Here is a 14241-nt window from a genome sequence, read left to right as displayed (position 1 = left end):
ACATAAATATACCTAATTTTGTTAAATTTAATGTCTAATAAATTCATGGTGGCGTAACTGGTAAGGACTCGTCCTCTCATTCCAGAGTCCGTGGGTTTAAATCCTGGCATGTACCAATTAACGAATATAAGTACCTACAATTATACTACGTGCTTTTACGGTTAAGAAAAACTTCGTGAGGAAACCTACACATCTAAGATGTGTACTAAGTGCAATGTACACATACGAACCGAAACGGCAATACTGCTCGAAACTTTATAAGTTTAAAGTAAGATATGAACTGAATAAAAAAATACTTATACGTTTATCAATAAAAAATATCCTCAACTGCCTGTCGAACTTACTTATAAAAAATAACGAGTCAAGCCATCCATTAATTGCGACTTTATTTTGTAATCTGTACCTTATGTATGTACCTAGTTATGTAACATCTAGTCACACTACCAGAGTACAAGTATTTTCTATCTCTTACACTTTTGGTACGATGGAAAGAGACAGCGTATGTTATTTATGTTGCATGTTTGTTCGACTCTTTAGTCTTCAGTCAGAGCCGGTTGATAAAGTGATTGATTCTTAATTTTGTGCCATTGTTGTGTTATATTCCGAAATTTAAACATGTCTTGCTGTAAGTACATTAGATTTATTGTTCTGGTGTTTACTGAGAAGATGTTTTAAAAGAAGATTGTAATTTTGTTAATATTAATAATAGTTAATAACAAGTTGATACCTTTGTGTTGGGTTTTTGTTTACAAAGTAACTAAACAACTTGGCTATTCAATTAATAACTCAGTAAGCATATTATTATGTACCTAAGTACCTATATTACATGACTGTATAATATGATGTAAATAATGTTTTAATGTTTATGTTACAATTAAGTAAAGTTAATTCAAGTAGATATACATAAAAACGGGAATCACATAAGATTTGTAAATAAATTTGATTATTCTGTCAGCATTCTTGTTATTTACTCTTCAAACAATCCATTTGAATACTCAAGTAATTTCGTATATTTTAATGAAGTTTACTTTTAATTTGGGAACCTGTTCTGTTCTGAACTTGAAAACAAAAACAAATGACTGTTGGTACCTGTCGTGTTGTTTGTTTGTTTTAACATTTAACATTGAGTCAAGTAATAAAATGTTAAGTATTTGGCTGATTACTTCACACTAAAAAATATAAGTAAGTACATGTACCTAAGTACCAACTTACCTTTTTGTTTTAAAAGCGTATTCATCATTCATCTACAAGGGGAAGAAAAATCTTTAAAGCTGAAAAGGGGTCAAAAGTACCTACTCGTAAAAGTACTTGAATTAACCACTAATTAATCAAATAAAAAATAAAAATTCGTAGTAACTAAAGGTATCAGCTAATACCGCAGTTACTATGAAACCTTTTAGTTTACAAAATATCTTAAGCAAAATAACGCGAGTGCAGTTCAGATAAAAAACGAAGGTCACAGAATGGATAAGCATAACAAAGCAGAGACATATAAATAAGATTTATTGCTTTGGTTTTGTTTTATCTGTAGGAGCGCAGCTGGCAACAAATACCTAACTTGCCGGGGAAAATACAAAACTTATCTCAGCACAGAAACCTCTGCCAGAACTGGAGAAACTTCGGTTTGTGGATAAGTTCGAAAGTATGAAACCTCAGAACTATAACTGGATGGAACGGACAGAGAAGCCGTTTCACTATACAATCTGCCACACATATAAAGATATTATCTGACCCCCCCATGATTTTGGTTCTTGAATAACATTTTTTAAATGCAGCACGAAGTTGTAATCTTATCTTTGTTAGCAAGATTTCACATAGCACACTAAGCGGGGGGGCTCCTCACACAATCATGTCTTATCGGCATAATATTATTGATTATCGACTGAATCCTAATTTTGTGATTCCTAATTTTGGAATGCTTGAAAGGAGCCACCTCAACTGATATATCAAATTAACTGTATCTTATGTATGTCGAGCGCTCCCCGGGCAGTCAGTATAACTGATAACAGTGATTACTAATCTGACTAATCCTTTCACCACGATGACAAACCCTAGTCCAGCTCCAGTATTTGTCACCAACACTTCCCTTCTCGTTTGTCTTATTTCGATGTTAAAGCACAAGGTTTTCCCCAATTGCTCTTTCCGGGACTCAACTTCATTAAGTACCTTTCTTTTTTTGTCTAGTGAAGTGAGTTCACCGTATTTTTTGATAACTCTTGATAACTTCATCATGAAAAATCCATTCCATTAGATAGTAATGGACAGAAAAGTAACAAGTCAGCAAGTCACCCGACAGGATACAGAACACAAAAAGGGGCCGTATTTTAATCCCCACAAACAAACCTTTACTTTGTAATTAGCTCCAGTCAAAATAACAGTAGAAATATTTGCATTACAAAGACGGTGGTTAGACGCAGACCATTCCGAAATTAAAATTCGTATCGTACCACGTCTGATCAAAAGTAGTATTTATGAAGGGTGTTCTCAAACAAAACAATGATTGCTGGTAGCATGGGACATGGATCAGTCCATACAAACGAAAATCTGTTCAACAATTTTTGATTACGCTCCCACCTGTCATAGAATAATTGGGAAAGTTTCAAGGAAGAATGAACCTTACGGTGCCAATGCAATTATGAACGCGGACATACAAAGGAGTTGTTTATATGCGAGCATTACCTGACGTGATTACTAAATGAGAGGGGACACTAGCTCGCTGATTGCATAACAACGATAGCGAAGGTACAGTCTCACTAAACAAATTAATTTACAAACAAGCAACATTTGTTTTGAAATAAATTTATAATAATTACTATTTACCTTATATGAATTATTTATATATATTATATTTGTCTGGGAGGTATGAAAGTCGCTTTAAAGTGGGTAGCAATGAAAATATTATTTATTTTCCAAGTGCTAATCTGTTTTATATATAGAGCACTCTCTTTGACCCAGACCAAATCCTGTCTTGATCCTATTTAAGTACTTAAATCGACTTGGTACTCTCGAGCCATTCAACATGTTATATTTTATTAAATTCTTCTTGGCGCTCGCAATCGCAAGTGATAAACTGTATAAAACAAATAAAACCATGCTACGAAAATTATAACCCAAAAGTTTGTAAGTATAAGTACCTAGATGGATATTAATTGTAACTCTTTCATGGGAAAACAGTTGCCGCAATTTTAGGTACTTACATAAGTAGTTGTAGCAAAATCTATACACGCTTCGTACATCTCGAAGCTCACTACAACTGTTTATAGTGAACGTACAATCCCTTAGGCCAAACAGCGCTCAGAAATGCACTTTCTAAACCTCAAACGAGGCCTTTACGCACTGTTATAGGACGCTCCAACGGTGACTGTGCCTCCGCTACACCCGCGCGGCTGCGGCCGGGCTATGGGCCCGCTCACCCTCTGTTATGCACCTAAAATTCCCGATCAAAGCTTTATTGGGAGTGACAGTTCGGTTAAGGAAAAAATAATAATTTCGTGCAGGAAATCACGTGAAATTAATTTTTCTTTGATCGAAATTGCTTTCCGTTTTTCTTACTTAATTTTCTTCTTGTTTACTTCAAGTACATAGATAAAAGATTGATCAAAAAAGATAAACGGTAAAGCAGTTTTTCTAAAAATGCTTTGATATTATTTGGTTTACTTAATAGAAGCAATATTACTTATCAGGAAATAAGAAGAAGCGGGAAAAGCTCGTAATAAAGTATCCGGAAATTATTTTTATATTGCGGTTACGTCTCTAGACAAACATTATACGCTTACGTAGCCATCAAAGAAACCAATAAAGGTGAATGAACTGCAATTTATATAGATATCTTACAAATCCAGAGGGTAAAACTATTTTTTTACTATTAATCTATGTAGGTATATGCGGTAGTGAACCTGACTAGGCACTAGAGTAGATAGTCCATGTAGGCATGAAACGTTCAAAAGTTGAGTTTTCTCACGCAAAAAGGCCTACCTAAGGTGCGGTATAACTACATTTAGCGTTTCATATCGGCTTTTGAAATTTGTATGGGAAAATTTCAGGAAAAAAAATAATTATGAGAGATCCGAGGAAGGAATAGACAGTTTTTTATACTAAACTCAATTTAATCCTCGTTCTAGTCCTAGTATTAGGGCAAACAAACACGACCGACATTTTATAAGTGCGTTGCACTATTACAATCTACTTTATTACAGTACTCTCTATTTTCCTCCTCCAAAAAGTCTATTCTTTATCGTATATGTCCGGACAACTTCAATAATACATCATTGATTGCATTAAGGCTGATTCACACACTGTTTAGTGCGAGTGCGAGTAGTCTGCGAGTAGACGTACATTGCTGAGTATGTATAGCAGATTAAAAAGTTTTGCAAATACCTACTATATAAACAACAAGCCCAGCAATGTACGTCTACTGAACACTCGCACTAAGGCCCGGTCTCCTATTACGCGCCGTAGATCGCGTCCAGCGTTACGCCGTAGGCCGCGTCACAATGTTCACTACGTCTACGCGCCAACGTCGGCGTGTGAGGGAGACCGCATCAGTACATTTCTATAGTGAGCATCGTGACGCGGCCCACGGAGCGACGCTGGACGCGACCTACAGCGAAAATAGGAGACCCAGGCCTAAACAGTTTACACCCATCACAGGCAAGGGCGGACCGGGGTACGCGTCCCCCATGGACGCCTTCACGAGCGGACCTCGCGAGCTGCTGCTGTACACCGTGTGCGTGCAGCCCGACCAGAGCAAGCAGGACTACATGGCCACCGTGGACGTGGACCCGGAGTCGCCTACTTATGCTCAGGTTAGCGACAGACTTCAATTACAGTCCTCCGGATCTCGGCACATAATAATATATAAACGTAACGTAAAGGGATCGCCTTTTTTCTTTTGTCAACCAGGCGTTCGCGACCTCGCGTTCGGTTCCCGTGCGTTCGGTTGTCAGAATAAAAATAGGCGATAAGCGTAACGTAAAGGGACGTTACGCTTATATGTGCAGTGACCTTTAAGCAACGTCGTTCGCATGTCAAATCAGAGGTAACTTGTATGCATCTGACAGATGTTTGACAGGCGAGCGACGTTGCATCACAGGCAAGGGCGGGCCGGGGTACGCGTCCCCCATGGACGCCTTCACGAGCGGGCCTCGGGAGCTGCTGCTGTACACCGTGTGCGTGCAGCCCGACCAGAGCAAGCAGGACTACATGGCCACCGTGGACGTGGACCCGGAGTCGCCTACTTATGCTCAGGTAGGTTAGACTTCAGGGGAGATTTCAATCGAACAACAACGTACCAACAACAACTTCTAAGTATACGACATATCTCGTGAGTTACAATATTTTACTTATACGTGATATTTCGATTGCTATCATTAGAATATATGCGATCAGAAATCCAGTACCGTGTGGTACGTAGGAAAAAGATCCGCTTCGGATCCACAGGTTTTCAAAATAGCCACCTGCCTATATGCGTAATCCTAACTAATATTATAAATGCGAAAGTAACTGTGTCTGTCTGTTACTCTTTCACGCCAAAACTACTGAACGGATTTAAATGAAATTTGGTATACATATGGTATAGACCCTGGGAAAGAACATAGGCTACTTTTTATCCCGGAATTCCCACGGGAAAACTTTTTAAGGCGAAGCGAAGCTCGCGGGAACATCTAGTTACGATATAATTTTGTTGACTACGATAATTGGATCCGAAGTCTATTAATGTGTTTTCTGTGAAAATATTGTATTTGGACTGAATTCGACACTAATTACTGCCTAAATGTTCCTTCTTTGTTTTGTGTCGTCGATAGGCCTGGAGCGTAAATTTATCTTGTCAAGCGCCACTCCCAAAGTTTTATGTCGTTTCCCGCAAAATGCGCGTTTGTGACACTCAAGCTGCCTGCAATTTTATGTAACAAAGGGGTAAAATCAGAAAGATATCTGCATTGAGGTTATATCTGTCAATATCGCTCTACTAAAAAAATATGTAATACACACAGCGCAGAAAATAGGCATACTTCTTTTGGCTACCTTGTTGGCACCATAGAACAACGCGGACACAGGAGTAGTTGGCACTGACATTATGGAAACTTCTGCAGATCATATCTTATCATATCTGCTAGTGTGTGACACCTGTAATGTGTGTCCAGACATGATAATAATAATATTATGCACATAATAATGTGTCACTTACTAGACAGCGTGTGTTTTATAAATTTATGAGTAAGTGTATATGTCGCAGGCAGCTGGTTGAATCTCGCCAAGTTCAATAGCGCCATTCAATGAACGAGTTAGTGATTCAACCAAAAAAGAGATTCAGCCAGATGCCTGTGACATATACATACATATATAATTATACAGGTATATTAATACATACTTACACATAACTATTATAATGTATTGGATGACATGCTTGATACTATTATTTTTTCATGTTTTTCGTCATAATCAATTATAAAATTCCACTCCTACGACGTTTAACTGCTGCAAACGATACTCGGTCGCCATAACGTATGCGTAATCCGGGATCACGGGATCTGTGAATGTTTATTATTTCAGTGCCGGAGCTTAAAATTTTATGACTCTTGTGTCTTATTCTGAGACAATTCTCAAATTAGGATGACTGAGATGGTGAATGGTATAGTGGTTAGTGTATGAGTCAATGATCCTGGTTTTAATCCCGATTCTGCGGTTTTTGTTTGAAGTACAAATACAAGTATTTATGTATGATCTAAGGACTTGGAGGTGGAATTGTCGTGTGGTGTGACTCGAAATCGTCTTCGCCCCACCTACAAAGTAAGGAGACAATGGCAAATCCCTCCAATCTTGCAGCAGGACTGTGCCTCCAATTTAGAATTCAGAGTTTCCGATTATTAAATTATTTATTAGAAATGAGGTTAATATAATTCGGAAATTGGAGTAAAAATATAACATCTCACGAAATTACCGAGTATTCTTGACGGCGGATTCTTTCGGTCTACCAAATGAATATTATTTCATTTTTAACGGATTCGTCGATCAAAGCCTCAATATCTTTTGATGTTTTCAGTGTTTACATTTATTGAATCTCATTTTATTTACTGTGTAAAAATCACATGAAAATAAGTAGGTAAGGTACTAACATAATGCCAGTATGATGTGTATTTATTTACCTTGTACCTATAACGATTAAACATAACATGATGAATAATAATGTTCTAGCTAGTGTTGCCCATAAATCTATCGAAATATAGTATGTGCTATCGATATTTTGTTGACGTCTAGCGTTGAACATCATAATTTAATAGACTATCGAACTATCACAATTCGTTCAACTATCGCTAAGCTATCGATAAACTATCGAGCGGCAACCCTAATTCTAGCAATCTTAGCTTTCTCGCCTTCACAACTCACACGACCATTTCCAGGTGATCCACCGCACGTATACCGGCCGGCCCGGGCAGGAGCTCCACCACAGTGGCTGGAACGTGTGCTCCAGTTGCCATGACAACCCGGAGCTGAAGAGAAACTTCCTCATCCTGCCGGCGCTCAACACTTCGAATGTCTTCGTGGTGGACGTCGGGACTGACCCGAGGAAACCTGAGATTCATAAGGTGCGTAAATCATTGACTTATAATAATTAATTAATAATAAGGACAGCAGGGCCAATTGCTGAAGGAAATGGCATCCTCGCACTGGCCCTAAAATTACATATATCTGTCATAATTTGTTTGAATTAGGACTTGCTCGTGGGTGTCAAAGTGTTCTGACGGGCGTATCTTTCCTATTGAAATCATTGCTCTAGCGCATTTTTTGTGGCAAGAATCGTTATTTTGCCTTAAATAAAATAATATAGGAAAATTATAAATTGATGTTTGCCACAATGCCTATGTGTAACCAAAACAATAACATTTACCTCACACGAATTATGCTACAAAGTTCTATTTTATATTCAGATTTCCTTTACAAACAATTCCATCTATACCTCAGCATCCACTGTAACTGAATACCATTGATGGATAATTGGATATACCTCTGGATATCCAATGCTACTATCGAAGGCTCAGCGACACTAAGGACATATGGGAGTGCTACAAAAAGAAGCTATTTATTTATCTATAACGTTAAAAACAGTAGCAAATACCACTCAATACTTACTAATGAAATTAAAAATTATACGACACGATTTAAAACATACTGACACAAACAACAACAGTGAACTTAATTAGATAAACAATCCAAATTAATTACTCCGCTTCAAACAACTGGAGCACAAATAATTTACAAAGCGGGTTTTACTTAAAGCAAACTTAAACCAACATCATAGAGCTCATAATTTAAGCCGGTGTTTATCTTGCCGTTGAGAAACGCTAAAGAACTTGTCCGTTTCCGAAACGGTTCAGATAAACAAGTTGCGAACAGTCATACTCTGGAGATAACTGCGGTTCTGCTTACCTTTTTTTAAGTTCGTAATTTACTCTGGTCATACAATATAAGCACACAAGATTCTGTTACTACCTTACTACCATACAAAACAAAACCACTGTATTCAAAAAACGCTATCACAATTTCGATAGTAAATTTAATAGGCCTTATCGCTAAATGCGGATACAGATTCCTTTTGGGTGTGAATGACTTATGGAGTAGATACACATAAGTGCATAAGTACATACATTAATGATAAAGACAGACAAATGAAGCTACCGCTTTTACAATAAATTTCGTTTGACTTTAGTAAATGATGTGTTTTTATAGGATTTTTACAGAATACGGCCACAGAATTGCTTAAAAATACCGTCAGCGGTCGCCTCAACTTACTTTAATAGCTTACGTCGTCGTCGTCGCAGACTGTGCGACTGCGTCTAACATGCTGAATCTTGCTTCCTCAAACAAACTCGTAAAACCGAATTTTTATGACGTTCACCCGTGAAAGTTTTTTAATTCTTTCCTTTTCCGCTTTAGCGTTTCCCGTCGGGTTTATTAAAAATTAAATCGCGAATTTATCGTCTGAGCCATCAACAACACGTCCACATAAAAAATATGCTGAACTGTAGATTTTGCTTAGCATAACGTAAGAAGCTTTTCTTTCATAAGTTAACATTTTCATCCTTAGCCTCGCGTATAAAAGAAAATTTCAAAGACCGTACGTTATTTTTAGTTACACGCTTCCTAAAGGATAATAATTTTTCGCCTTTTATGAACTGAGTGCTGTATAAATTGAAAATTTCTTATTACCGCACCATAAATTGAACCTTGCGTACGGTTTACATATTATAACGTTTCTTTAATATACCACCCAGGCAGACATTGTATGCAATACCAGAGTAAATAGCGGCAATACTTAGGTACTACTTAAAAACTATATTAACATTTTAAAACAAAAAAAAACTGGTAAACATTGCTTCATGCTCTCAGGATGTCGATAGTAAATTTTTATCATCTCTTTAAAATGTCATTATACGTTGTTAGGTCATGAACTCTTGCTCATGCCTTGATAAAGTGCACATGATACTAATGTGAATCATTTAATTTGAAGTATTTATTCTGACCTTTATTTATTTATTTATAAACACAAAATTTCACGTAGTTACAGTTTACATAGGTACATCAGATGTAAAGATAAAAAAAAACTAAGTACTTAAGATAAAGAATTTTAGATATGGTTTGCAAAATTTTAGGCCTTTACACTTTTATTGATACGAGTATTACTTACATAATATATACATTAATAATAACATACAGCGGATCCTAAACTCGTTGCATTATTGTTTGATCAATATTTCATGTCAAAGAGAATGCATAGCAGATCGAAATTGTCGGACGCGTCTGCGATAGTTTCCGGAGTGGTATAGTTGTGGAGCTGCGAGCCGCGAGCCGCGCACTCCCCGCCCAATCTGTCGCCAAACTTCAGCATTCTCATGCCAGAAACTTCGAGAACTCGTTATATTGCCTGTTAAACCCTTCGGTGTCGTTCAACGTGTACGAAGACTTCCGAACTAGATTCCATTTTCACATATCACCGAACTTTCGATAAGCGAACTTTGAACCGCGCTACGCTGAACACGACTTAAGTGAAACGGAATATTAAATGTTTATCTTGTTAATCTACGGAATAATCTTCACTTCAGCGTTGCAAGAACCACAGCGTCATAAAGTGTATTTACGACATTTTCCTGCCAAAAACGTGAAATCGATGCGAGCTTGTTTCTCGTTCAGAGGGAACCTAAGGTTTACTGCTAAATAAACACCCTAATCTATAAAGCTTATTAGACGAAAGCTATTTCTTTTTATACGTTGCGAAATTGCGGCCGCGTTGTTGAGTGGAGTTGCCGGTTTATGGTCGATTCATGGCTGCGAATATCACATTACCAGGTAATCGAGGGCTCCGAGATGAAGGCTGTAAACTGCAGTTACCCGCACACCACGCACTGCCTCGCCTCCGGGGACATCATGATCTCCACCATGGGAGATAAGGACGAGAACGGCAAGGGGGACTTCGTACTCATCGACGCCAAGTCTTTGAAAGTGACAGGTGAGCCATTATAGCCAGTTCGGACGCGTGCTTTGAATAAGGGTGCTCCTTTGAAGTTATAAAGCGACGCTTTCCTTTCCAGGCTCCTGGACGAGGGGGGAGAAGATGGCTAAATTCGGATACGACTTTTGGTATCAACCTTATCATGATGTCATGTTCTCGACTGAATGGGGCTCTCCGAAGTATTTCAAAACGTTCGTTTATCTTATCTTGTTATTGAAATAAGCATTCTGTTGTCCTTTTGAAATTTTATACACAAATTTATATTTAACTAACTGCCTAGCTACATTAATTGAAGTAAACTTTGTTTTTTAGTTAGTTCCCCTGGCTGGTCAACTACAAGTCTAACTAAGTTTGCTTTACTCGTGTTTAACAAAAGCGTTTTATTCCCAGCGGGTTGCACGCGGAGGACATTCCCAACCCACATCGTTACGGGACGTCGCTAAATGTGTACAAATGGTCCACGCGCGAGTTGATCCAGTCCATAGATCTCGGTAAAGAAGGTTGTGCTCCCCTGGAGATCAGGTTCCTGCATGAGCCGACGGCCGCACAAGGCTTCGTGGGATGCGCAGTGGAAGCCAACGTCTACAGGTACTGCCATATGTTTACGAGGAAGGGTGCGCTACGACTGAGATTTAAGCCCCCTTGAAGATAGCGGGCCTTTTTTCCTCCTTTGTGCAAAAGGATAATGCTTGGATTTGCATAGCGAGATAAAGAAATAAATCTCTAGGGTTAAATTTATTAAAAGAGTCTTGGGTAGTGCGTAGGTTTTAACAGTGAAATAGTTTATATATAGCCTCTTATATAACAGGATAACCAACTAAAGATTTTCCGAATACCTATAACTAGAGTCTAGTAGAAAGTTGACAAACATGATTCGGTGTTCGGGTCACAGTGCAGGCCATTCCTAACTTCCGAAATTCCTGTGGCGGCTACATTGACGGGTGGAGGATTTATTACAATTGTTTTCGACAGGTTCTACAAAGGCTCAGACGACACCTGGAAGGCGGACAAAGTTATAGACGTCCCCGCGCAAAAAGTTTCCAAAGACGGTGTCGTGTCAGAACTTGGCGGTAACTTGTGCTTCTTTTACTTGTTGACATAATATTAACTCCCTGAGAGCGACGGTCGCTCCTAAACTATAATTAAATTGTAATACACATACTTTATGCTTATAAGCATATGTATGTATTTATCCGAGTTAGGTATTATGAAACGAGTCTGATCAAACCGCCGACTTTACACATAATCACATAATGTACATAATTCTAATTTAAAAATATCAGAGCTAATAAAGTTATAACCTAACAGAATTTGTACCTCATAAATACCTACCATATTATGTTTTTTATATTCGTAAAAGTATATTTCCGCCCATCAGAAACCATATCTCGGCGCTACACTCCACTCGGTTCCAATACGAAGAAATTACGATTCCGACTGCACAATCCCGGCTAGGCGAGTCATTTCTCAACGTTACATGACATTTCTATTAAGTTTTTGTTGCAGGTCTTATGTCCGATATACTTCTCTCGCTGGATGATAAGTATTTATACTTCTCGAACTGGCTTCACGGGGACGTGAGGCAGTACGACGTGTCAGACCCGACCAACCCGAAGATGACTGGTCGAGTGTTCTTGGGCGGACAACTAGTCAACGATCCCGACCTAGAGTTGGTTCATTGTGACGACCTAAAGGCAAGTTCACCAAGTTTCCAATTTAAACTGAAACGTTTTCAAATGATTAATGAAGATGACTCGACATGAAATTAATTTTGTGATGCGTCATTCGTTTCATTCAACTCGCGTTTCGGTTTTGTTAGCTAAAATTTTCGTTTGCTTAAACATAGGTACGTGTAGATGTGTTAATTACGTAAATTGGATTTGAATCACTAATGTTTATCTTTCACAATGGCATCGATCGACTGCTTAAATCATACCTACTTTACTATTCGTGAGGTCATGAAGTTGACATCATAAAGATTTTTTTTTCCTTTAGGAGCGGCCAAAGCAAGTGACGATAAACGGAACTCCCCTATACGGATCACCTCAAATGCTACAATTGTCTTTAGACGGAAAGCGTCTCTATGTGTCGTGCTCTCTGTTCTCTCCGTGGGACAAACAGCTCTACCCGAAGATGGCTAAACACGTAAGTTAAACTTTGCCCGACAGAGTTTGTACTATCTAGTTCATAACTGTCTCAAATAAAAACTCATCCAGCCATAGTTTCCCATGTACGTTATAAACTCGGCTTCGGCCATTTTGAGCACACATATACAGAGTGTTCCCGTGACAATAAAATGTTGTTTCCTCATATACTCCGCGGTGCCGACATCACGAGCGGCTGGAGCGCCATTGTGGAGCAGCTATCACTCGCAAAATTGTACAGTTAGAAAATACCAGCATTCTGAATGAAATTCTCATCGCCTTCCCGGCGAAATGCGAGATGAAACGCGTCGTATAAAAGATACCGTAGAACTCAAACACAGACTAAAATTTCCGCCGGCGAAGGTTTTTCTCATATTTTATTACATCACAAGTATTATGTTTATTACAAAAATGTGCGTACGCGAACAAATTATTTACCGAGGCCGGGTCTTATGTCGTAATATTTTTTTGGCGCACAACAATGAGGCGAAAAATGAAGACGCCAGAGTTTATTAAAATTCACATTTTCTCAAGTATGTGGCGGTTGGGCGGGCGGTTGGGCGGGCGGCTGGCTCCGAACGTACTCGGGCGGTCTTGGGCATAGCTCTTCCGCAGCAATAAACAGTCGCATGTATTAAATTACATCCAGGGAGCCCGGGGCGGAATGTGTAATGCATGTATTTGAATGTTTACACACGCAGTGGCTTCATCCGGGATCGCGGCTCTCCCTCGGTATTTCTTGGATGCTGAAATTGTTGAATAATCGATACGGTTTTTTCAGGGTGGATGGATCGCGAAATTGGACGTTGACATTGTCAATGGGGGCATGAAGTTGGACGAAAACTTCTTAGTTGACTTCGGGAAGGAACCTAATGGACCAGTACTTGCGCATGAGATGAGGTACTAATAGTATAATGGTACATACCTAACTGCTGTATTTTTGTTGTTATTCATGCCTAATGTATTTTTGTTTTTAAACATTTCAGATACCCAGGAGGTGACTGCACATCAGACATTTGGCTCGCGAAATAAAAAGAATACCAGTTCTCCGGCATAATAAAAACGATAATGTCATGACCATCAATCATGTTGTTGATGAGTGGAAAACGATAATAAATGTACCTAATATATGAATGTGACGCATTTTTTATGTCTATTCCTATCCTAACACCTTGTTCATTACGAAACTAAACTGGCCATCTGAAATGTTCACTTTAGTTTGAGTACTTTTAATCCAATTAGTTAAACTGAATAGTATTAGTTTGGACATTAGATAGACTATTAACTTCTGCTAAAACTACTAATTTAATACTGAATTTAGTTAGATTGATGTTAAACTTTCTGTAATCGTAAGTTTATGGAACAGCATATTTGGTAATTGGCCATAAATATATTATACAATAATATTGGTATGAATTAGAGTCCATTCCACGAAAAACTGAACAAACCCGTAAAAACGTGGCCATACGAACACAATAAAACCGGTAGCCGTTGACTTTCCACCAACACTGAATTTACGGGTCAAAACATTCAGAAACACACGGAACACTAAAAAAGAACAAACTATGGAACTATCAAGAATTATTTGCT

General features: G+C 38.4%; 1 protein-coding gene across 2 annotated transcripts; it reads left to right on the top strand.

Annotated features, from left to right (window-relative positions):
* Positions 1-473: 473 nt before the first annotated feature.
* Positions 474-13785, top strand: LOC105387642 (methanethiol oxidase). Of its 2 annotated transcripts, none has more exons than XM_048631640.1 (11): positions 474-625; positions 5093-5247; positions 7401-7586; positions 10345-10504; positions 10587-10698; positions 10898-11095; positions 11480-11577; positions 12014-12201; positions 12503-12652; positions 13433-13551; positions 13638-13785. In XM_048631640.1, the coding sequence occupies exons 1-11, from the start codon at positions 616-618 to the stop codon at positions 13681-13683; spliced, it is 1422 nt and encodes a 473-aa protein (XP_048487597.1). In that variant the 5' UTR covers positions 474-615; the 3' UTR covers positions 13684-13785. The 2 variants fall into 2 exon arrangements, with proteins under 2 accessions (XP_048487597.1, XP_011556701.2); XM_011558399.3 differs by lacking the exon at positions 5093-5247 and adding an exon at positions 4651-4805 and having other exon boundaries at positions 490-625.
* Positions 13786-14241: the final 456 nt, after the last annotated feature.

This window comes from Plutella xylostella, chromosome 29 (assembly GCF_932276165.1).
Source record: "Plutella xylostella chromosome 29, ilPluXylo3.1, whole genome shotgun sequence".
Classification (NCBI taxonomy): domain Eukaryota; kingdom Metazoa; phylum Arthropoda; class Insecta; order Lepidoptera; family Plutellidae; genus Plutella; species Plutella xylostella.
The sequence above is the reverse complement of the archived record's forward strand: the minus strand, read 5'-3'. Positions and strand labels throughout refer to the sequence as shown.